This window comes from Argiope bruennichi, chromosome 2 (genome assembly GCF_947563725.1).
Source record: "Argiope bruennichi chromosome 2, qqArgBrue1.1, whole genome shotgun sequence".
NCBI lineage: Eukaryota > Metazoa > Arthropoda > Arachnida > Araneae > Araneidae > Argiope > Argiope bruennichi.
The window spans coordinates 50,787,891-50,812,991 of record NC_079152.1 but is presented as its reverse complement, the minus strand read 5'-3'; the positions used below and the strand labels follow the sequence as shown (position 1 = coordinate 50,812,991).

General features: G+C 27.8%; 1 protein-coding gene across 3 annotated transcripts in view; it reads right to left on the bottom strand.

Moving 5' to 3' along the window:
* LOC129961632 (uncharacterized) overlaps nucleotides 1–25,101 on the bottom strand; it is a 105,933-nt gene that overhangs the window by 13,977 nt on the left and 66,855 nt on the right. For all 3 annotated transcript variants that reach the window (XM_056075148.1, XM_056075150.1, XM_056075151.1), the window contains exons 11-24: nucleotides 24,343–24,507; nucleotides 22,803–22,885; nucleotides 21,764–21,959; nucleotides 19,222–19,420; nucleotides 17,775–17,926; nucleotides 16,077–16,190; nucleotides 15,888–15,994; nucleotides 12,754–12,972; nucleotides 10,573–10,729; nucleotides 8,824–8,886; nucleotides 8,115–8,263; nucleotides 7,798–7,974; nucleotides 5,109–5,232; nucleotides 1,980–2,230 (exon numbers count right to left, since the gene is read on the bottom strand). In XM_056075148.1, the coding sequence (XP_055931123.1) occupies nucleotides 1,980–2,230; nucleotides 5,109–5,232; nucleotides 7,798–7,974; nucleotides 8,115–8,263; nucleotides 8,824–8,886; nucleotides 10,573–10,729; nucleotides 12,754–12,972; nucleotides 15,888–15,994; nucleotides 16,077–16,190; nucleotides 17,775–17,926; nucleotides 19,222–19,420; nucleotides 21,764–21,959; nucleotides 22,803–22,885; nucleotides 24,343–24,507 (2,156 nt within the window). The remainder of the gene's footprint in view (nucleotides 1–1,979; nucleotides 2,231–5,108; nucleotides 5,233–7,797; nucleotides 7,975–8,114; nucleotides 8,264–8,823; nucleotides 8,887–10,572; nucleotides 10,730–12,753; nucleotides 12,973–15,887; nucleotides 15,995–16,076; nucleotides 16,191–17,774; nucleotides 17,927–19,221; nucleotides 19,421–21,763; nucleotides 21,960–22,802; nucleotides 22,886–24,342; nucleotides 24,508–25,101) is intronic.

Below are 25,101 nucleotides of genomic sequence, written 5' to 3'. Positions count from 1 at the left end.
GGTAATCAGAGAGAGATATTAGTAATCGAATATAAGAGAAAAAATTCAAAAGCATGTAATGAACAGATAAAATAAATTATTTTTTTAATCACATTATTTGTAAGACAAATGTTCTTCTTTCTTTGATACTGTATCTTTTATGTTTGAATAAATTATAAGATAGATTTGAAATGAACTAAGTAACTAAGTAGAGTTATATTTTAAGTTGTGTAATTTTAATTGCTAAATGCATTCTTTCCCTCTATTTATATTCAAACTATATTGTATTATAGCATGTTTCATTATTTCTTGAATTGAAATGAATGTTTTTTTAAAGCAAATAATCAATGTACTAACAAATTAGTTTAAATTTTCCAAATAAAAAAAATAAATACAGAATGGAATGTTATTTATTTGCAAACATTTAATCCAATTGGAGGAGATAGAATTTTCTTGACTCTACTGCATATAAAGCTAAATTTAATGCAACATTTTTTCATTAAAAAGCTCTTTAATCGAATAGTCTTTGCATATTTAGAACAAAAACAATTGCCTAGAATAAGTACAAAAAACTTTAAAATTATAGATTCCATGAAAGAAAGAGAGCAAGAAGTACAGATCTCCTTCTGTAAGTATCTAACAATTATTTTACAAAATAGCAAGATTAATAACTTCAGAAACATAGTTGTAATATGAGTATAATTATTACTCTCACGATTTCTTGGTCAAAGGTGGCTTTCACACCAAAAAACACCAATAAATTCATTCATTACACTATTTATTATTTATTGTTGAGAGACAGTCTTCCTAATTTTTTTTATACAAGTATAGAATTGAATCAATAAAGGTAGACAATTTTATTCTTTATTAGAACAAATTATTATACAACATCACAATGTTATATTGTCCAATATTCTGAATGTGGTAGAATATCATGAAGACATCGTAGTAATACTATTGGACATTGTGTGTTAATAGGGTAGGGCATAAATAAAATGGAGGACTAACCAGAGAATGGAATACTCATAGCAAATTATTTGCACGTATGATAGCAAATTATTGTTGTAATCTACAAAAACGATAGTACAAACGAAATTCATTGAAGAATGTCAAACAAACAGGCAAAAAAGTTTCCAGAATGGAACAAAATAAAAGTTCCTATTGTTTTAATTTTAATTATTGTACATTTACAGGAGAACTGTTGTGCTTTTTTCTCCAATAATTAAACTGTTTTACAAAATTTATCAAAGATAAGGTCTTCCAATTTAGAGCCTATTACCTACACACAGACACATCGACTGTTTCATGAATATCTTAGCTATAATGAAGAACAAACTGGGCAATAGGATTTAGGGATAAAAATAATAGAGAGAATACTAGGCTAATAGGTACTCATATGATATTCATAAAGAAAAAAAAAAAAAAAAAAAAAAGACAATCTTGAATGAACTTTGTTTACCCAAACAAAAGTTTTCAGAATATTCTTTTTCTTTCGTTTTTATATAAATTCTTGTCATTTCTAATTTGAATTTAAGTTATAACAGATTTACAACAGTGTTGTGTTTTTTCAATTAATTAAATTGCTTTGCCTAATTCATTACAGATAAAAATTTTAATACCTAAGTTTAATTTAATGCATTCGTTTAGATATTACTACCATTATATCATACATACAAGAGATGACAGAAGGAAAAATTAAAATTATATTCGTTTTCAGCATATGAAAGAAACTTGAAATCAACTTTTAAAAAATAACTCCAGTATTCAAATGTGTGTTAACCAGTGAGAGATAAAGATAAACTAAATTACTTTCAGAACACCAAATTGAAATTCCGAGGGAAAAAATTGCTTTATTGCATTTATTATAGTATCACACATTTACAGTTTAGAAAGCATGGGTATTTTATTCGTATTTTTTACTTAGTTAAAACTTTCTTGTTTTTTATTTGTTTATTTAACATACACTTACTGCAATAATAAAAGGATATCTAGGTACTTACATTATGAGCAAATGCTAATGTAGTAGCTCTTTTCATGATATCTAAAGCTTTTAATTTTATATTTTCCTCCTTTCTTCTAAGAAGTGGTAACATGGCACTGTAAATTAAAGCTAGTTGGTTTGCATCAATAAAACGCTTATCCGTTGCATTTGCAGCTGCATTCATCATGTGATTAATTTCATTTTTAGTCATCTTGGCATTCGGATCAGAGGCAGCAGTGAGAAACATTGAAAGTGCAGGAAGCAGATTTCCTAAATAAGAAGGTATTTCAAAATAAGGAAGAAATAATTTCAACTCATGATTTCTCATATCATTTTCAATCGAGGTCTTTCATAAATAAATAATTTCATTGTAAAACCTTAAAGGAAATTTTTATAAAAAAAATTACAGAAGAACTAAATGTTTATCAACTTCTGGAGAAATCTGTCATAGTGAAGCAGAAATTAATGAGGGTGGTTAGTAAAAGGGTAAAAATAATAATAAATACTGAAATTAAATAAGGAAATATACAGTCTGCTAATAAAAAAGCAACACTCTTAAAGTTTAATAAATAGAAGTAAAACAGAGGATTAAGAGCATTCTAGCAATTCCATTTTTAAAAGCATAATTTTATGTTTATGTCAACGAAGTATATGACTGTTTAAATTTAGAAGATTAATGCAGTAAAAGACAAAAAGAGTTAATATAAAAATATTCTGTATGAAGGTCAGGTCATGCTATCATGATAAAAATATTCATGCCATCAAAATGTATTATTATTTTGATTAATTCCTCAAAAATGGAACTATATAGAAAAATTGATACAAGCATAATTTAAGCAAGGACTAGCATTTATCACAATATTTTATCTCATATTTCTTATAACATAAAATTATAAACACAACAACCTTGATATTAACTAAACAATTTTTTTAAAAAAAAATATGTTAGTAACTTTTACGAGCCTATTTAGAGAAAAAAGATTTTCTCCCTTTCTTAATATATAAAAAAAATGTCAAATTGGAAATTGACATTCTTCTAATATGCCTTTTTTTAATGTTTAGTAGAAATATTTTTTGTTTACAATGCAGTTATTTTAAAATATTCTACTTTGCACGTAAGTAGGGATTGCAATACCGGTATACCGGGATACCGAATACCGGTATTTCGAGCCATTTGTACAATTTCGTAATACCGGTATTCACACGTTTAAATACCGGTTTTTCGGTATTTACTAGAAATTTTTAAAATTGTCGCCACTATATGTTCAGGTATCGCGAAACATAGCAAAATAGTATACGTTTTTGTTTTTATGTCTCTCTAACGGGCAAAATTAATTAGCTAATTAATGGCTTAATTAATTGCTTAAATCTAAATTAGTGAAACATTGATTATCCCTGAAAGAAAATATTGTAACCATAACGACTGATGGGGCAACAATTATGAAAAAAGTTTAGGAGTAATAGATGTATTATATCAAAAAAATAAAGAACAAAAGAATCGAAATACTGTGGATATAGAAATTTCGGATTCCAACTTTGAAAAGAGTAAGAGTGAGAGTGATATTGACAATGAAGATAATGACAATGTAATTGTTGAAGAATTTTTTTTTAAGAAGATTTATAAAGTTCGAAAAATTGTTAAGATATTTAAACGTTCCCCTATAAAAAGGATATATTACTAAAATATATACTAACTGAAAATAAAACAGAATATATGTTAATATTAGATTCTAAAACGCGTTGGAACAGTTTACTCCTAATGATGGAACGATTTTTGAAACTGAGAAATCCAATCCAAATATCCAATAATCGACTTAAACCTGTAAATTAATTTTTCAGATACTGTTATTATATACTGTTATAATTTATTTTTTGTGACATTTACACTCTATAACAAAACTGGCAAATAAAACAAAGAAACACCTGTGTTTTCTTTCTTTTTCTAAAATTTCTAATACCGGTATTAAAACCGGTATCCCTGTATTAAGATTTAAAAAATACCGAATACCGGTATTGAAATTTTGGTCCGGTATTGCAATCCCTACACGTAAGTGATATAAAAACAACTTAAAATATGCAAAATGTTTTTCTAAGCAGAAAATTAAGCATTCATTTCAACCAAAAATTCCAGCAATTGCCTAATATAAATGCTTTTTAATTCACAATTTTCACATGAACTTTGAAAGTAATTTGTTTTGCAACTGAAAGTTTTTCAGGAGAAATCTGAAATTGATCTCTATCATATACATTAAATAAAGATTAAGAGTATTAAATAAATAAGTAGGCAACCAAATAGGGGCTGCATAACTTTTGAGGTTCCAGATAATTAATATTATCAAACTTTGTAAGTTCATTTGATTTATTATATTGATGCACTCACTTACTCAAATAAAAATCAAGTATTATTTAAGTTTTAGAGCATTATTCTTAGAAATTTTTTCATCGAATCAGTGTTTTTCAGTCGTTTGCACATCATTTGCTTATGTGTGTGTGCACGTGAAACCCCCTCCCACTTCAGTTTGCTAATTGTCAGAAGTTAACAGTTTGGTAAACATTGCAAGTACTTGGATATGTTAAAAATTGTATGCACACTTCTTACAATTAAAAAAAAAAATTATCATTAAAGTTAGAATATTTTAATTTAATTATTTTATAAGCAAGGTATTGAATATAATACTAATAGCAAGATATCGAAATATTTTATAAGCAAGATACTCATTGAAAGGTATTTTTATTTAAATATTTATCATTTCAGTTTGTCATAAAATGTGTATCTTAGAAATTTCTTACAAAAGATTGATGTAAAATCAATAAAAGCATATGGTTTCTGAAGTTTGGATGGAAAAAAAGGGCCCCAAATCTTACAGAACTTATATGCCCATATCAAATGTTGCAATTTGGTCATTAAAATGCTGAAAGATGATTTTGGCTAAATTTAATTCCCACTAAGTTTGATGATTTGCTAAAAAACCCACAGAATCAATCAATCCTGAAATGCATATCTTAGCCATATTAAACACAATAAAATTTTTAACCTAATACATGAATAAAAAATAATTTCAGCTATTGATTCAGTTAAGATTGTTAGTGTTCATCAAAGCTTTCCTTTATGATCGAAAGAACAACTGATTAAAAGAGCATAACTTACGATTCTCTACAGCAAGTGCAGCTTTATTTATTAATTTCTCTCTGTCTTCTTTCCTGCTTTCAGTCAAAGTAACAGCAGTAACAGGCCCATTGAAAAGGGTACACAACATATACTTGTCACAAACCTACAAATTTATAGGATTTTCTAAAAATTACAATGTCAATGCAGCAAAATAAATATGCAATCATTAATATATGTTAAAAACCTTTTCGAACAATAAAAACGGTGTGGTAAATTTATGAAAAATAAAATTTGCAAAAGAAATTCAAAATCACAGCTCACAAAAAATATCTATGAGGGGTCAGTATCACAAAATGTAAAAAAAAAAAAAAAAAAAAAATTGAAATTTGCTATCGCAAATTTAAAGTTATCATGTAAGAACATTTTTTTCGATGAATTGCTTAGAGCTAGAAAGTGATATTTCAAACTGAGAATCGAAACGGAGACGTATTGCGTTGAACGTTGATGATTGTGATTCACAAACCAAACGGACACGTTTTGTGTTTGAAGTTGAGTGTTGCGATTGAGAATCTGCAACACACTGAATACGTTTATGCCTTCTTCGTTGACGTTAAGCTATTTTACTTTCATGCTTTATTCGATCAGCTTCTAATTTTAAATTTTCATCATTCGTTTTTATTGATTGAAGATTTTGTCTTTGAAGGTTTGATTGAAGGTTTTGTTCCGGTCCAATTTTTTCTTAGTAAAGCTTCATCGGGAGAAAGCTTAGGACGTCCCATTTATGATTTATTCATTGTCTACGCGATTTTGGGCTTCAACCCCCCCCCCCCTCCCAACCAAAAAAACTTCATGTTCTTTTTTCGTTTCACGGCTCCTAATAACGTAAGCGACGTAAATGTCGTATCGTTCGATAGAAGACATCGAGAGAGTGTATCGATGCCAGTCGTAAAGAGAGTTTTTGCAAAAACGAGGTCGAAAACCTCTCACGAAAATTCAAATTTTTACAAATTTGAGAGCCTGTAACTCGCGAAACGCTCGGAATAGCAACGTGAAACTCGTATCGTTTCGTGCATTTCTGCGAGTACTATCCAACGATACGAGCAAATGCAATGTAACTCGAATTTGTAAATTTCGAAACCCGATCTCGGACCCCATCGAGACCAGAGTTTCGGTTAAGATGTCATTCGGCTCTATTCATCGAGACGAATGTTTAGTCGGGTCGCACTCGTCTCTAAGTTGCATAGAAGCCGAGATATAACAACTTCCGGTCTGACTGGAAGTTGACGTCATCGACATCTCGAGATCCATAGGAACTCTATGGTATCAATCCCACATTGATTTGACCAATATTAAGCAAAATCCGTACTGCGTATGCGCAATGCATCTAAAATTGGGGGGGGGAGGGGCTAGAGGTCAACCGGGGGTACTTGTAAGTGAAAACCCCATGTTTCTAACATATGTAGTTTGCGAGATATAACGAAAACCATCTGCGCATGCGCAGTAGATGACCCCTTGAGGGTTCTTCTATAGCCCTCTAGGATTACTATGGTGAAAACCCCATGTCTCTAACATATGTAGTTTACGTGATATAACGAAATCCATCTGCGCATGTGAAATAGATGAATCTATTGGGGGTCTTTTATAGCCCCGTAGGATTACTATGGTGAAAACCCATTGTCTTTAACTTATATAGTTTAGGAGATATAACGAAAACCATCTGCACATGCGCAGTAGATGACTCCATGGAGGGGGTCTTCTATAGCCCGTAGGATTACTATGGTGGAAACCCCATGTCTCTAACAGCAGGTCAACCTTTTGAAAACGTATCTGCTTTCAAAGAAGCATACATAATAATAATGCAATACTGGTAAAAGCAGATGGAGATGAATATTGCCATTTATGCTTTATTCATTGCCTACGCGATTTCGAGCTTTAATTATTCGTTGCCTACAAGATTTCGAGCTTCAATTATTCGTTGCCTTCAGTTATTCAAAACCCCGTAACGAAAACAACATCATGTTCTCACATAATAATAATAAAAATAAACCATAATTGTTTAAAACACACAAAACAAACAAACAAACAAATAGGTCCATTAATAGAAGAAAAGTTTTATTCTGTTTGCACTACCTTCATAAACGAATAAGATATGACACAGGCTTGGAAGTAAAAATACTGAATAACACAGAATAATGAATAGTGCCAAACATAAAAATCAATAAGTAAAATAAAAAAGATTAATTGAACAATAAAATGAATAAATTTACACAAAACCTGTTGAAATATTGTAGAATTATTTCATAAAAGAAAATTAATTGGTCTCAAGAACAGTAAAATTCAATTTTGAAAATACTGAAACATCATGTTCGGATAGGGAATAAATCCAATTATCCCAGAACACAGTGGCATAATGACTGGTGGGCAGTGTTCTAGATACTGTGGGGACAAACTATTAGTGCATTTATATCACTTTTTAAAGTCAAATATCCTGAAGGGATAAATAAGTAATGCATTTTGTAATTAATAACGTCTTCTAAACTCAGATCCTGCATGCAGTTTTCCTGTTTTGAACATGGTTTTCGACACCATGTCCCATAGCAATTTTTGTTTCTTTTGATATCTATTTAAAACTTCTGAGCTTGTTGGTCTGATTATAGAGCACCCTGTGTACACATAATTTCAAAAACTAGTAGCCACAAACATTAATGCTTCATGAGAAATTCCTCACCTGAACAGATATCTGAGTACCATTACTTGTCTGTTGAGGAGGACCAGCCATATTAAAAATACTGGATGTCTGGGGTATAGAAAACGGGAAAGCTGAACTCAATGAATGAAGATATAATTGATATGTGACAGGCTGCCTGCCTATTGGTATTGAGCAATCTTTAACTTCAATTTTTACCTGTAAAGATAATGAGAAATGAAGTTATAAAATAATAATAATAATAATAATAATAAAAGATGGCACATAGAATTTTTATTGTTTTTACTGCTATTTAACATACAAAAATTGAAAAATTTATGATAAAGGTATATTATTACTGGTTCATATTCAACATATGGTTGCAGATCAAGTTTGCACAAGGCTATACCAGGGACAGCATGGATAGTTAAGTTAGCAATACCACAAGCTCCTTTTGTATTACATGCGCTCAATCCAATCATATAAATTCCATGACCAACGAGGAAACCTGGGAGAATCAGTTGAATAAAAATCAACATTTAAAAGAATATTCTCTAAAGAAATTTGAGAAAAAAATGTAACCATCAAATTTTGAAAAAATTAACTTATATTGATAAAATTATTACTCATTAGAATATCTTAATCCCTCATTAATAAAAAAAAGAATTCAAATCTAAAAAAGCAAGAGTTAAAGATAAAAGAAAGAAAGTTATGGGAAAGAAAATAACTGCAATTGGAAAGGAGGGGGGAAACTCCATTAATACTTTCTTTAAGCAAAGATATGATTAAACTCAATAATTATCATATGCCTTTTTAAAATGCTAAATGTGAAGGTGTTTTGATTATTCTTCTTTTTAAGCAAAATTATTTCTACCATAATTGATAAGAATAGATTTCTTTGTTTTTCCATCAAAAAAAAAAAAAAAAAAAAAAAGGAGAAAGCATAAGAAAAACTTTTAAAATTATTTACAAAAAACAATTAAAATACTTTCACTTATAGAGAAAAAGAAAGGTCTGAGAGAGAGCATGTGTGCCCTTAAAGCATTATTTAAAAAGAGATTTACAAACCTTCTTCAAGCAAAAGTACTGTCATACCATTTTTTGCAGTAAATGTATAGGATGAAGAAAAACCTAAATAATATATATATATATATTATAAGAATTCATCATTAAAATTTATAAAATCACTTGTTTGTCATGAATAACTTAGCATTTAAAGAAATATCACTAAATAATTATAAACCTTAAACTTTGCAATTTTTTCAAGTAAATTTAACATGCATACTTATTTTCATTCATAATTAAGTTTTAACTTTCTTAATCAATAATCAAGTGGAAATTATTCCATTTGATCTGATGGATGATGCTATTATAGCTTACATATAAATAAGTTTCAAAAATAAAAACTTAGCTTAGATAGATAAGATTGGTTCTAGAGATGAGAATTTTTCTTTGGGATTGTATACAGACACCAAATAAAAAAATATTTATTCTTCACTTAAATATAAGCTTGGTTCTAGAGATAAGAATTTTTCTTTGGGATTGTATACAGACACCAAATAAAAAAATAGTTATTTTTCACTTAAATATACAGACTTTAATTTATTTAAATAATATTTTTTATAAGGAATATTGTTGCATCTTGGATATTTTTTTCTATTAAATGCATAAAAACCAACATAAGTTTTTATTTTATATAACATTTCTTCAAATTTTTACAATCTATAAATGGTATGCTAAAGAAAGTTCTTAAAAAAAGAAAGATTATAATTGCATCCCATTTATGCGATCTGTGGAACAAAATGGTCTTTTACAATCGTTTATACTGTATCCGTACTGTTATTAATCTTGCTTTATCCAGATTCCAGATGCAAGAGGAAAATAAAAATGTAATCTCAACAGTATCTTTCCAAAGTTTTGAAAGATTAAAGTTAGTACCTTTGGCAAATTTGCCTTTTCTGATTTTCTCTTGGATCATTTTGCATGGTGTTTTGTCATAAAAAGCTTAATTTATTTTACTCTAGGTTTCCTTTCTCCTTTTTCTATTTTACAGGTTAATGTCATTTATCTCACATCTATGATTCAAGTTAGAAGAGGTGAAAGGTTACAGATCTAACATACGGAAATCTTAAGCTTACAAACAATATGTAGGTTGACATTTCAAATTATATTACACAAATATAATGCAAATAAAATTTGTAAATTAAGAAATATAATTTTATAAAAATTAACTTAATGCAGATAAAATAATTTTGAATAAACAATTAACTGGATTCAAAAACAAGTGGTGATCTAAGGTGCACTATATACAATATACAATAGTCTCCTTAGCCCTGGCCTGGAGGCTCAAAGAAAACAAAAATAAGCAATTTTAATCAGAACTATGGCAACATTCATTTTAATAAACATGAAATTAAATTGAAAATTTAATAAACATGAATTTAAAAATTTAATAAACATTGAAAATTCATTATAAAGTTATGTAAATAACCCCAAAATCAAGTTTCTTGATTAATTGATATAATAAGAAAAGAAAACCGAGCAGCATTACATTTAGCAGAAAGTAGTCATTATTTATTAATAAAGACTTGGTTTAAATTATCAGAATTAATTCATGTGTTGATGAAAATACTATTAAAAAACTTATTGAGAGTAACATCAGACAATTTTGAGAGATGTTTTTAATAATAAATACGTAAAAAGGAAAAAAAAAATGTTCAAAATTAAAAGCAATTATATATATATATATAGAGAGAGAGAGAGACAAAGAGAGAGAGAGAGATTAAAAGCTCAACATTAGTATTGGAAAAACATTACCTTTAATATCCCATTTGACTGATTTTATGGGTGATTTTACTGCTGTTATAGATGCATGAACTGCAACAGGTAAACCAGCAGGAATATCATAGGCATAAGTAGTCGGATGACGGTGCACAGGACGAGATGCATCAGCCAAAACTTTCTCAATAACAATCTTAAAAAACATAATGAACATTTATGAGCATGAAAACACTTTTGTAAGATAAAGTTCTCCGTTTGAATCTTTGGTACATTTAAATAAAAAATGGTGGAGTAATGCTGTCAAAAAGTTATTTTATTTATCAAATATGAATAAAAATCGATTACACTTTGAATTGAAAAATTGAATGAATTTTGAAAATAAAAAGTTTTTACATGAAAATTATATTATTTTGATATAAAAGCCATAAGGATTTTTTTGTATAACAGTGAAACAAACATTAAATCAAAGTGAAGAAGTCTCTTTAAAGCTGTTAGAAGCAAAGATATTGTTACAAATTCAGGAAATTGAAAATATTGTTACGAATCTGTAATGCTGCTTCCCAGCATAGTTGGTTCCATCATCAGAAAAACTGTTTTACAGTCATCGGTATTGGACGGAGTCCGGGTGTCGTGTCAGAGGTCCCAGAGCTTTGCGACCATTTGGCGACTTTGGCTCCAAAATAGATTATACCCGAAACATCGAGAATTTTCCCGATCCGTCCATTAGGAACCGAGATACGCCTCGAAAGTTCCTGATTGGCTGAGAGGCTTCTAGCCCCGCCTCCTGAGACATATAAAAGGAGGCAGTCTGCAGCTGCCAGTAGTAGTAGTCGGAATCGACGGTGAAGAACGAGTCTTCCAGAGATTAGCAGAGCAGCGACGGAGTCAAGCTAGTTCTGAACTAAGCTGTGCGCTACTGTCTGCAGTAGAGTCTTGTTATGTGCACGTCTCGGCTGAAGATAATTGTCTTCTCTGTGCTGTATATAGTTGTCGTCTTTGTGCTGTCCTGTGTGTCTTCGTGTAAATAAACGCCGTTTTTTTTTTTTTTTTCTTTCTACTGCCGCCTGCTGATTGAGCGTTCTCCACATCATATCACTTCCACTATCCAAACGAATCCGGAAATTTCGTAACAATATTTTGACTGTTGGTGAGGTTTTTGGTTACCTAATTTGGCGATAGATATAGTAATATATTTGGTGCCATAAAATTTCTAATTTTTTCTGAAAAATTTGGAAGTTTTCTAGGAATGCATAAAAGACTTGCTGCAATCCCTAAAAAAAAGGATATACTGTTGTGCTTTCACAGAATAATAATCAGTTCAATGCAATAATCAATGTTTTTGACCAAGTATGATAAAACTGCAAAATTAGATCACAAATCTCGGAAGAATAGTCTGTTTTTCACTCTGTGAGTACATTGCTTTTGTAGTCTATTGAAAACTATATTATTTTGCTTTATTAATTGTAAATATTTGTAAACAATTACTGTAAATAAATTTCTGTTTGTGCCATCTTAATTGAAGTATTCAATCCATATATTCATCTGAACAATACCAGTACATTCTAATAATGCGGTTACTAACCTTTATTGCAGCCATTTGAATAACATTTAAAAGTTGGTTTTTGTACTTATTTGAATGAACTGATTTCTTATTTCTGCAACTTTATAAAAGTTTTTTTCAAATTCAGATTTTTTTTTTTTTTTTTTTTTTAAATTGAGAAAGAAATTGAATTGTCAGTAATGCTCAAATTGTTTCAGATCGCTTTTACAGCCAGATAGTGTACAGACAGACAGAAATTTTACAAGCAGATAATGTGCTACATATAAGATATTTTTAATTTGAATTTAATTATTTTTTTATTTATCTATTAATTTTGAATAGCTGGGTGGAGCTAATATTAAAGGAAAGTTAAATAGTTCATAAAAGAAGTAAAAAATAATTTACATGCACATAAAATATAATATATTTAAATACATAACTTTTCAAAAGATATATTTATTGTGTTATCCAAATGCATTTTCAATTTAATTAAATAAATTACAAATTGCCCTATGTATCTAAATTGGAAATTTTCTATCTAAACATGATAACAAATGTTTAGATATTAAAATAATAATAGAGTTGGGTTATCATGACTAATTTTTCCCTGTGATTTTAATAGTAACAAACATGTTAATTAACAAAAGATATTAAAAAATAAATAACGACATACTTACCAAAGGTATTTCTTTATCTTCAACAACTACCACAGTAGATGCAACAGAACTAGATTGAAAACTATTTCTAGCATTATATACTTGTAATTCAAATGTAAGTATTTTGCCAGGTTTCAAATTTGTACATGGAATTTCTAATTTGGGCTTATTTTGAAGTCGTCTAGGTATAAGTAATGGTTCCGTAGAATTTTCTTTATAGTTGTAACAGATTGGACCATCCTATAAAAAAAAGCGCGATTTCTTTAGATAAGGTCATTCAGAAATTGTTCTTCCATGAGAGAAAAATTAATTCCTTAAGAAATGAGGAAGGATGCTAATAATAATAATAATAATAAAAAGAAATTCAGAGTAATGTAATAATTATGCTAATGTCTAAATGTCTAACAATTCAAACATTCTATTATTGTTACTTTTAATCTATTTACATATGTTTCTTCTCTCTTCTAATTAGGTGCCATATCTTAGTCGGATTGGTTAGTCAGTTAATATATTAAGGATTAAGGAAAGTAAGAAAATGACAAGAGAATTATTTTGGAATCGACCTCCTAATTTTGAACTGTAATCATATAACAAAGAAACGCATATTGCTGTCCTATTTTGAATTTCTATGCCGCATTAATTCAAATGAATTTTACCCATTATGGCAGATTTCATGAGCTTACACATCGTTTGCTTACACATCGTTTTTCAAATCTGAAGTATCTTGACTTTAAAGGGTTTTAAGAGGAAATGGCCTTAAAGGGCAAAGCCACTGCTGAGCCATTTAGTAAAGAAATTTATTATTATTTTAATATACATAAGAAAATTTAATGAAACCATATATAATTATATTATAGCTTTCAGTATAAAAAATTCTATAATTTGATGAATGAGTTAGACATTGTATTTAAGGAATTAAAATGAATGAATGTAAATATGAGCACATGCATTCCTCTTCAAGCTCTGATGAACAATAAAAAATTAATTGTAGAAAACAAAATGAATTTATATTAAACATGGTTACCTTTCAATGTCTGAATATTTAAGCATTTTTTCATATCAGTATTAGTTTCAGTTTCATGTCAGTAGCTCGTTGCCAAAGATACCAGCATCTTTTATTTTTTTTAACAGGGACATGATTGGCAAAAAAAAAAAAAAAAAAAAAAGGAAATCTAAAAATGCGACATGAAATGAAGAAGCGTGCAAAATGTATGAATTGAATAATTAATGTACAGAAAAAAATTATCAAAATCTCAACTCAATTAGCTTTTATATTCATTTCAAAAGATTCATAAAAGTAAGAAATTAATAATATAATATTTTTTCAGACACTTTAAGAAGTTTATTGTCCATGATAAATTTAAATGCACAGAGAACCACAAATATGAAGGAAAAGTCAGTACTTTATTACAAATATAACTAACTAGTATATTTTAATAAACATTTCCTTAAAGTTCAGTTAATCTTTGTGGCATATTTCAGACGCATTACTGGCTTGCTATTGAGTATCAGTCCCATTGGTACAAGCAGTAGTTTCATTTTGTGTTATATTTTTAGATAAGGAAGAAATTTTTGAGATTTTCATTTTTTTTTCAGATGAATATTTCTGCGCAATTTGACAGCTTTGCCATATATTTTCTTAAGAGCTTTGTCACTAGCTTTTTCCTTAAATTTGGTTGTTTGTCACAAACATTTTTTTTTTTTTTTTTTTTTTTTTTGCTGAGAACTTCTGCTTTGTAGTTCCTTACTGTAGAATTATGTTTTTACAGAGACTTTTTCCACTTTAAGATAGACCTTTCTTAAGATAACCCTGTTTCCTTTGAGGTACAAGAGCATATTTCACAGTCTGAATAGCATCAAATGATTCTACACTAAGTCCATTTGTTTCAGAAGTGATGATCAAGTTCATGTAATTAAAATTCAACCTAATTTTAAATTCATGAAAGGAGGCAAACATGACACATGGTTTTTTTGACACTAGTGGAAATTCTCTGAAATTTTCAACTTCCATTCACCAATTATTCACTGACCCCTTCTATTGTAATTGTCCTAAACTGACAGCAGGGTACTTCAATACCTCCAAATTATAAAACACCTCGTTCTGCAGCACCAATGACATTAGTCACCATATGAGAAAAACCTTTCATTAATGTCAAATAAAGAGAAAGTGAAAAAAAAAAAAAAAAAACCAGAATCAATTGCCAAAGCAGAGTGTAACAGCAAATTATTCCAGGGCATCTCCTGCAGTTGGTCATGAATATTCAACATATGCTTTCAATACATTAAAAAAATTTTTTTTTCTCAACATCCGATCTGGGCTTTGGGGTTGAAGAAGAAAGCCTTTTAATAACCTCTCTATAAGTACAGATTTTGTAAGAAAATAATTTTTTTTTTCAATAATAAATTGTAGAAAATATTTTTTGGTAAAAAAAAAAAAAAAAAAAAAAAAAAAAACAGAAATAAAGATGAAATAAAAGAAGCAGAAAATGATATCCGACAAAAATAAAATCACATCTAAGTTTTAAATGCAAGTTTTTCCAAGCATCCAAATTTTCCTCATTGAACAAGATTTTCTGTTTCAATAATTTTACATCGTTTGTTCATCTTATTAAAGAATAGAGTTTAGAGCTGAGTTATTTCTATCTCAACCCTGAATTGAAGAAATGGTTAGGATGCCAAAGTAATAATTCCAGACTAATGACTGTGTTCAAAAGGATGTTTAGGTCCATTTCACATTACTAGCAACAACATTATTTGCCATATAGCTCCAATTATATAGCAAATATCTGAATCTTTATAACAATTATGTTGGAAAGTAACCATGATTGCACAAAAGTTTTGGTAATAAATTCATTTTTTTCTCTTTTTTTTGTCTTTTTTAATGACCCTTTGGAGCTTGGGAAAAATAAGAAGAACATCATAATAAAATACTTATTGACAAATAAGCAATAGCAGCTTTAATTGCATCTTATTTTCATGTGATAAAACATACTATTTTCTTTTCTTTCTAACTTTGAATTAAATTTTCTGACAAAGGATATTTTGGATTAAAAAATGAAATAATACAAAAAATTCATTTTTTTAAAGGGAAGCAACAAGCCAATCATTAAAAAAATTATTTATTAATAAATATCATGTCAAAACCTTTAAGATACCTGATCAGAACATCGCCACTGATAAACCAAAGGAAGTCCTTTGTTCAAATTTTCACCTTTCAAAACTAAAGTTCCTCCTTTGTTACCAACTACTCTTTTTGAAACCCCTACAACAAGAGAAGTAAAATCTTATAATAAAATAATTTCAATACTATTTATACAAAATAAATTTAAAGACAAACTGAATACCTTTGATTGCAGCTCTCAATTTCACTGGTTCAACTCTTAACTGAACTTGAGAATAGGTAACATTATACCTATTTCCAAAGAATGCATTGGCATAGAAATTTACTATGGAATTCTCTAAAACAGCAAATAAAAAAAATGACACACAAAAATGAAACACATTTTAACAAATTGTTAATGAAAAAAAGAATGCTACAATTACAAAATCTTATCATTGATAACACACTAAACATAGCCACATGATTTTTGTGCAAGTTGGAAACTATGTAAAGTTTTATTTCATTCAGCAGAGGGGTATGCTAACCAGCTTAAGTGTAGAATTAATATAGTACTTCAAACCCTTGAAATCAAACTTTATGTTTGCAATATTTAAAAGTCAATATTTGGTGTATTTATTTTATGATTACATTACCAACCTTTGTGTTTCAAAGAGTACAGTAATAGTAATCTGAAGCTGGTGAAGCTTACTCTTTACTTTTAACTAAATTTTATTCTAAATCTGGAATATAATTTCTTTAACGTTATGTGGAGTTGCTTTTCATTTCTTCATTCTTGTGTATCAACTCTTAAATGAGAAATTTCTAAATTTGCAGTAGGATGGTTCGCTTGTTCCATTCTCTTAGGGCTCCAAAACCCAGATTTTATTACATTATTCCGTATAGAGATACATAAAAAACATTACATATGGTAAATGGATGACACACATGAACCATCTTTAATGTCAAATCACAATTACAAATGTAACTTTAGATGTGCTTCTGCAGATGAGATAGGTGACTGATCATTATTTTACGCATAATGTAACAATTGGTATATACATATACTGAAGCAAATTAATATTCCTAATCATATCTTAATATTTCAATATAAAAATCATGTACATATATCGTATATTTCGCAATTTAAGCTGATCCATGTATAAACCTAAACTACTTTTTTTTAAACCCAATATTTAGCCAAAACCCACATATATAAGTTGAAAGAAAGTTAAAAAAAATCCTATGGCTTTTAAATATGCAAAAATATTATAAGTCGGTAGAAAGGATGGAGCATTCCTCGACAGCGTCAACGACGATAATTTTAATCTAGTAACACTATCTGAAGCCATCACATTTTCTTCCACATTTGCTATCTTGTATATAATCTATTGTATGGGTGCAAGTCTTATTTTCTTTGCCATTTAGTATTTGTTAGAAAGATTTGTAAGAAGCAAAATTCTTAACAACAGGTGATTGCATTTGTAGAAAATTCTAACAACATGGCTGCTTGATATTTCTTTGTGCATCATCTGTCCGACACGCTAAGCAAATAATAATAAGCAGTTTCAAAAGCAGAGCAACCCATTTTTACAAAAACACACAAAAGCCAATATTGTCGATTTAATAGTTAATTTTCCCCCAGAAATATATGCTATAGAATAAAATCGTGCTGTACATTGGGCAATAATTATCGATTTATTGCTTGTGCTTGGCTATGGAAAAAACCTTTCTTTTGAGATTAATTAGTGCTTCCATACAGAAGCTGATCCCGTAGTTTAGCAATAGAAAAATGCTCTGAAAATCCTTGAGGTACAAACTATTTCTTAATTTTTTGTAACAGCATATTGTCTATTTTCTTTATAACTTCGTCATTCTTTTTTTTTTAATAATCTTATATATATATATCATAAGTTATAATGAGTCCACTTGTATTAATACATACCAGGTAGGGAATAGGGTTCAATGATATACACATATTCATCTCTAATTTTGAAATTGAATCTGACTTCTGGATTGTTTACTGACCACAATAAATGCACATGTTCATCCGTTGTACTGCAGTCAGGAATGCTTATATCTGCTCGAAGTGTTATTCTAAAAGATTCCCACAAAAAATCTTATAATTAAACAGAAAAATCTTTATGTTGTAAAACACAATTGTTTATTAATATTATATAGACAATTATTAGTCATTTACCCATTCATATTGTTCTTCCTCCAAAATATTTATTGATATTAATTACAGAATAATTATTGATAATAATTTAATTAATAAAATTAATAAGCATCATATAATCCAATAAGGTAATTAAAATTAATGAAAGATTATTAATAATTTATTTAAAAATATTTTTAAAAGTATTCAATTCAAGAACATACCACAATTTTAAATGTATTGCATACATGTTAAAAATAATTACTTAATGATAAATACAAGTAGACTGCAATAATAATAAAGTGTAAAGCAGATGCACAATTAATCAGTTATATTTATGATGGCATCTATAAACATCAGTCAAATGAATAGTCACAATACATCATCAAAATATTAAAAATTATGTTGAATGTTTAGAAAAGTTTTCCAAAATTTATCAATATGATAGAATTGAGGAGCAAAAGAACTGTCACATTTTATTAGCATGCTTAAACAACTGAGATTCAAAAAAAAAAAAAAAAAAAAAGATCAAATAAAAATGTTTGTATTTTAATTGTAGAGAATAATAATTTAAAAATTACTTAAATGTGAATATCAAAAGTAAAATCATATACGTAAAAATAATGATTATAAAGAAAAGAATAAGTCTTGATTGATTTACTTTCAGGTTCATGGAAAAAAAAGCTGTATTTCCTGAATCAATATCAAAATGAGTCATTAAAGATTAAACTAATTGATGAAATATCTATAAATTAAACTGTATGGCAGAAAGGCAGTCTTTTAGTTATCTTACTATTAATAAAAATTTTGAAGCTCACTCATAAAAGTACAAGATACATTTAATTTAAAAATAAAAATACAATTAAAAAACAAATCCATTAGAATAGACAAATGCAAAAATTTTTTTTAAAAAAACTCAAAAATACTATAATTGTCCATAATTATCAAATTCAAAATAATTTTACATTACTTCTAAAAATGACTGAAATTGGGGATACTGTTTATTACATATAAATTTGTCTTTTACATATTATTTATGTTTGGTACAAAAATTTAAAGTTTTGAATTTTAAAAAAATCTATTTTCTTAATAATTAGTAATTCTAACACAAGTAAGTGATTTAAATGGTTTCTAAAACTTTACATTCAATAAAATAACAAAAAAAAAAAAACAAAAACAAAAAAAAACAATAACATAATAAAAATGAGAAAGATGATTTTCAGGAAGACTTTACCTTTGGTCAACTGTAACCGAAGACTGAGTTATAGCATCAGAATATGCTGTTACTAAAGGACCAATATAAGGCACAGAAGAAATCGTATGTTTTGCTTCATATTTTTCATTTACTGGTTGCTCAGCAGTCAAAACAAATGTATATTTCATATTTACTTCCAAAAGTGATGCATTCAAAGTGAGTGAACTTGATTTAGCCCCTATATTAGTCAGAAATATGAGTTTAGTTCATACATTTTGGAAAAGTTACTAATTTGAAACTGTCCGATAAACTTGAGAAGTTGTCTTCTCATTAAAGTAGCTTATGTAACTAAATTAACTTAATTACTAGTAGCTTATTTAATTATTTTTTATCAAAGTAAAAAATATTGATAAAATATTTTAAATGATAAAAAGTACTCATTAACTGAAATTATTACAGAGTACTACATTTTATAACATTACTAATTTTAAATTTGATAAATTTATAATCGTTTGTTTTATCTTCATATTCATTTTCTCTTCTTTTTGCATTGATTTTAAAATTTGAAATTTAGTAACTGCTTTAAAGAAATACTTGCACAGTAATAAAATGCTAATTACAAAGATATTTATATCTTATTTGTTCTTTTTCTTTTTGCCTCTAAGCAATCGAAGATAATGAGCATTTGTGAAGAAATGTGCACTAGTATGTGACGTACTGATGATGTTTTCAACAAAGACTTCTCAGAGGAATTAACTCAGATTTTGTTTACAAACAGGGAAGAACATTCCAGCAAGTGATCAGAATGTCTATTTAATCAAAGAATTTTCTAAATTATCTTTATTTGCTAGACTTGTTGATTTAAAATCAACTACAGTTACAATCTCAGAGCTTTAATTAAACTGGTCACAGTGATTTGGTGCAATTGTTGAACAAAATTACAAAATTTTCATACAGAATTTGAAAATGATGATTATAGGAAAGATATTTCCATTCTAACAATCTTTTTAGGCAATTCACTTCTAACCTTCAACTCATAATTAGCTGAAAAACAATTCTAAACTATTATTGTATTTGCAAAATTTATAATGAAAATTTGGAAAGTAGCTAGGTGCCACAGCATTTAAGGTTAAGGGAGATAAAAGTGACATCAGACAGCTTGTTGATAACTAGTCTGTATTCGAAACCTGATTAGTAAAGAATAATGCAAAATATGGAGCAAAAGATCATATATAAATAATTTAAAATTAATATAATGATTTTTGCCATTGACAGAATTTTTCTTTTTCATACTCTTATTATCCTTTTTTGCACAGCTACATGCTAGGAAGTGAGTAATTTATTGTCAATTTCAAGTAAAATAAAAAATTCTTATTAAAATCTTTACATCATTATTTTTCGACTAAATCAATTTCAATGTTACTTGACACATCATCTGTGTAAATGTGCTAAAAAACTGACATTTCCTTTGTCTATTCACTTTTGGGAATGCTGAATTTGCTGTTCCAAGATTGATTTATTTTTTACTGCAAATTGGTTAAAGATGGATAGAAGATCAAGTACATTTGTATCAATTCTTTCTAAATCAGAGAAAAATTTGAACAGAAGTTAAACAATATATATATATATATATATATATATATATATATATATATATATATATATATATATATATATATATATATATATATATATATATATATATATATATATATATATGCTTTCAAGAATAAACTTGATTTTGAAGCCATTATAGATATTACATGCAACAAATATGAAGAAACAATAATCAGGAGTTTTTTAAATATACACAGAATTATAGCAAAGTATCCCCAAACTGAAGATCAGCTGCTACAATCTAAGTCTTAAGTAGATTTATAGAGATGAAGCAAATTTCTGATTAAGAAACCATATTTATATTTAGGACTAAAAAAATCTGTTTCCTATAAGACAAGTAAGTAATTTTGTTGTTTAACAAGCTGAGTGCTTTAAATTTAAATTGTAAGATTTGATACTTTCTATTCTCATACAAATATCACTGTTGATCACATACAGATCCCATAAAAATTAATTTGAAACTTAGATTTAGCAAAAAATAGAATATCTGAATATTTTACAAAACCTGCTAGTCAGTCCAAGCAAACAATTGAATATATTTGCATAAAATTAAATAGATGCATAAAAGTGCTTACTAAAGGACACAATTATTCATTCTAATAATAAGAAATAATAAATAGGCGTCAGTAAGATTGAGAATCAGTGGCATTCTTTTTGGATCAATTTTGAAAGTAATACAATATTTAAAATTGTAATACTGTCAGCAATATTTTGGTTAGAATAGGAAATAGAGTGATAGAGAAATATGTGAAATGCAAGATAGGAAGAAAATTATTTAATTGGGTACTTAATATTTTTAAAAAAATCCTTTAAAATAAAGTAATTTCTTGCCTCTCTGTGACCTATTTCAAATTTAATTATTAAGACACCATTTTAATATTTGCACTTGATATGTTTCTAGAATATCTCACATTTCAGTAAAATTTGTAAAGAATTTTCAATGATAAGACTAAAATTCATTTACCAAATAAAACATTTGAAAGACTGCTATCTAAACTTTGCCCATCCTCTCTGTAAGCAGTCCAGTCAAAGTCAGCATTTCCAGTTGGCGAGCTAAAATGTCCAGTTAATGTAAAGGTACCACAATATGGTACAGTAGTTGGTCCACTAATAGCAATTTGGGCACTATTAACTCGCTGAGGATACCAAGCATCTATAGTCTACATATAAAAAAAATCTCAGATACATGATGAAGTATGAAGTACATTTCAACATTTGTGTTTTAAAAACAAAATTATAATCACTAAAAAAAGCATTCTGCTGCCAGTAATGAGTGCTATCTTTTTGTCAACAATGCCTGGTCCTATCAGACAAATAGTAATTTAAATTTAATGAATAAAAAAGTTTTTTTTAATTCTCCAACATATTATTTATAAATTGGATTTTAAAATGTAAAAACATATTTAAAAAATACAAATGTTTATCAGGATTTGAATGAATGAATGAAAATTACATTCTTTTAAAACAGTAAAAATACTCATCAAAATTTTTACATTAATGATGATGAAGCTTTATTAAATACTTTTTTTAAATATGAAGTTTACTTTATTTTTCCACCAGATTAATGCCACCTATTAAAGCTATAAAATAGCTGTTAAATAATAAATTTCATCAAGTATCAAATGACAAGGACAGCATCTGAGTCACCCCATTATTCACCAGTACAAGACCATGAAATACACGGACGACTAGTGACAGAAGTTGCTGCCTTGCGATTTTCCAAATTCAAAGTCAATATTCTACCATGAGCCTGTGATACAGTGATTTCATAATGAAATCAAAAGAATGGTATAAAAATTCAATGTTGAAATTATACCTTGGAAAAAGTACATAAATCAACAGTCACAAACTACTTATAATTTCAGTTGTATATAATGAATAAATGGTTACTTTAAATTATTTGCAAAAGAGAGTTTATTTCATAATGATTAAATTAATGTTCATTTGATAAATTTAATCACATGAAAGAAAAGAAAAAAAAATTATTTCAACAGTTTACTCACTAGACTGTCATTTTTAGGAAGAGCAAATCTCTGACCATCTTGTTTCAGAATACCTTTAAGAAATGTGACTCTAAAAGGATTACCTAGAAAAGAAGGTAAACATTCCTTTGATTAAAAATCAGTATTAAATGTTATAAAAATAAGAATAATTTATTGAAGCTAAGTGTCATTGTGTGGCATATAGTTTATTTTCAGGAAATACTTTTATCTTTCAAAAATGCACGCATTTTATTTTTCATTAATAGATCAAGGAATGGTCTATTTAACCTTGGAAGCTTCCCCCTCCCCCCCAAAAGGAATTTCCATTCCAGAACTTTTATTTATTCCAACAACTATATCTTGATTATGTTTTGCAAGCTCTATCACTACCTTAACATTTCAAGTACAAAGAAGTTAAATCAGTAATTGTATATGACAAGTTGTAATCAAATATTTAAAAGAAACATTGGTTAATAGTGCCTTTCCCACTGAAGAATCATAGCACCCAATGACAGATGAGGCATAGGTGGAGTACAATGAGGTTCAAAATAACAAATTAAAATAACAAAGAGCTCGATCATATATGCCAGGGTCATTAATGACTCCTATATAACATACAATCAAGAAATATGCCATTCTTTTGAGTAGCCTCAATAGCTGTTTTATTTTCATTTATTATTTTTATCATTTTCTATATTCAAGGCACAAGCCTAGTAAATATAGAAAAGTTTAAGAAGTTTTATATCATATAAAAATCAAGGTGAACTCTAAATAATTTTCAAATTTACCTGATCAAAATGAAAAAAAAAAAAAAAAAAAAAAAAAAAAAAAACATTTATGGCTAAGAGAAACAGTTTTCAATTCTTTAAAACTTTGCAAAAAATATTATTAAGTTAAGAAAAACAGATGCAAAGTTGAGCCTAGTTTCCTTTAAAAATGAAAGCAATTTTTTGAAGACAATTGGATCAATAGATAATGAAATTCAGATATTGAAAGGAAAATTTGTTCAAAGCAAGTAACTGAGTAAACAAATTGCATTTTGGATATAACTGAAGATGGGACAACCTATAAATATTGATTCCAGCATCCTATATTTTTTTAATTAAGAGGAATAATGAATTCTCAACATTTCCTGACTGATGAACTATCCTTTTCATGAATACTGTAATTATATTTCTGTAATTATCTTTTATCTGTAATTATATTTTCCATTGGTAAGCTTGATATCCTTGTATAACTTCTTCACTATTATTAGAACTTCACTATTATTTGAAAAAGAAGACAATGGGACAATATTGAATATATTATTTTTTTATTCATTAAGTAAAAGAATGAAAAATTTTACTATATACAATTAGTAAATACTATTCTGATGCTTTTTTTTTGTTACAATATTTTTATGATAGAAAATTGCAATGACTTAAATCTTGGAATGAATAAGAGATAAAAGATGATTATAATATAATGATTAAGTATTAGATATTTCAACAATAAATTTGTTAAAATAAGGATTTAAGTGTAATAGCTTCATTTAAATTTCAATATTTTCAATATCACTTACCTTTAATTGCATTTTGAACATTTATTATTAACTGTTGCTTAGTAGCCCATTTACACACAGCTCCTTCGCCAAGTCTTATTAAAGTTTCATTATTTAAAATTAATGAACATTTATCTAAATTGCACAAATTTACAGGTCTGTCAAAGACTATCACAACAGCATGACCTAAAAATAAAATTTATATATTTTTTATAGCAATTTATAATTTTTATAATGCAAGTATCAAAATTAATAATTAAATTTTATTGTTGAGAGTAAAAGTATCTATCAAATCTGGTTCCTAACAGTTTTAACATTAACAATCATTTTTTTAACAGATATTTCTGATTTATTTCCTTTTAAATTTCAAAATAGACTAGCTACTTTGGCAATCAGCTGCTTATCTACCATATTAATAGTATTAATTTAATCAAAACTAAATTTGATTAACTATCAAATAAGAAAGCAACTATTCATAACAAAACAAAAACACTATTTAAAATTTATTTATGAGTTAGAAAAAGAAAGGCATTCTGACTGTTTAGCTATATTTGCAAAATGGTGAAAATATCAGGCAATTAAAATTAAGTCTAACTGTTGAGCCTGAGGGTATTGTCAAAATTTTATTCTACCATTTCTCTCATAAGGAAATTAAAATTTATATGAAATAAAAAAACAGTAAATATGGTAACAGTAATAAAAATAATAGTAAATAAGGCAAGGAAACTTTCCTTAGATAATGGATGATGAAATAATGTTTCTGAAATACTTATAGATATG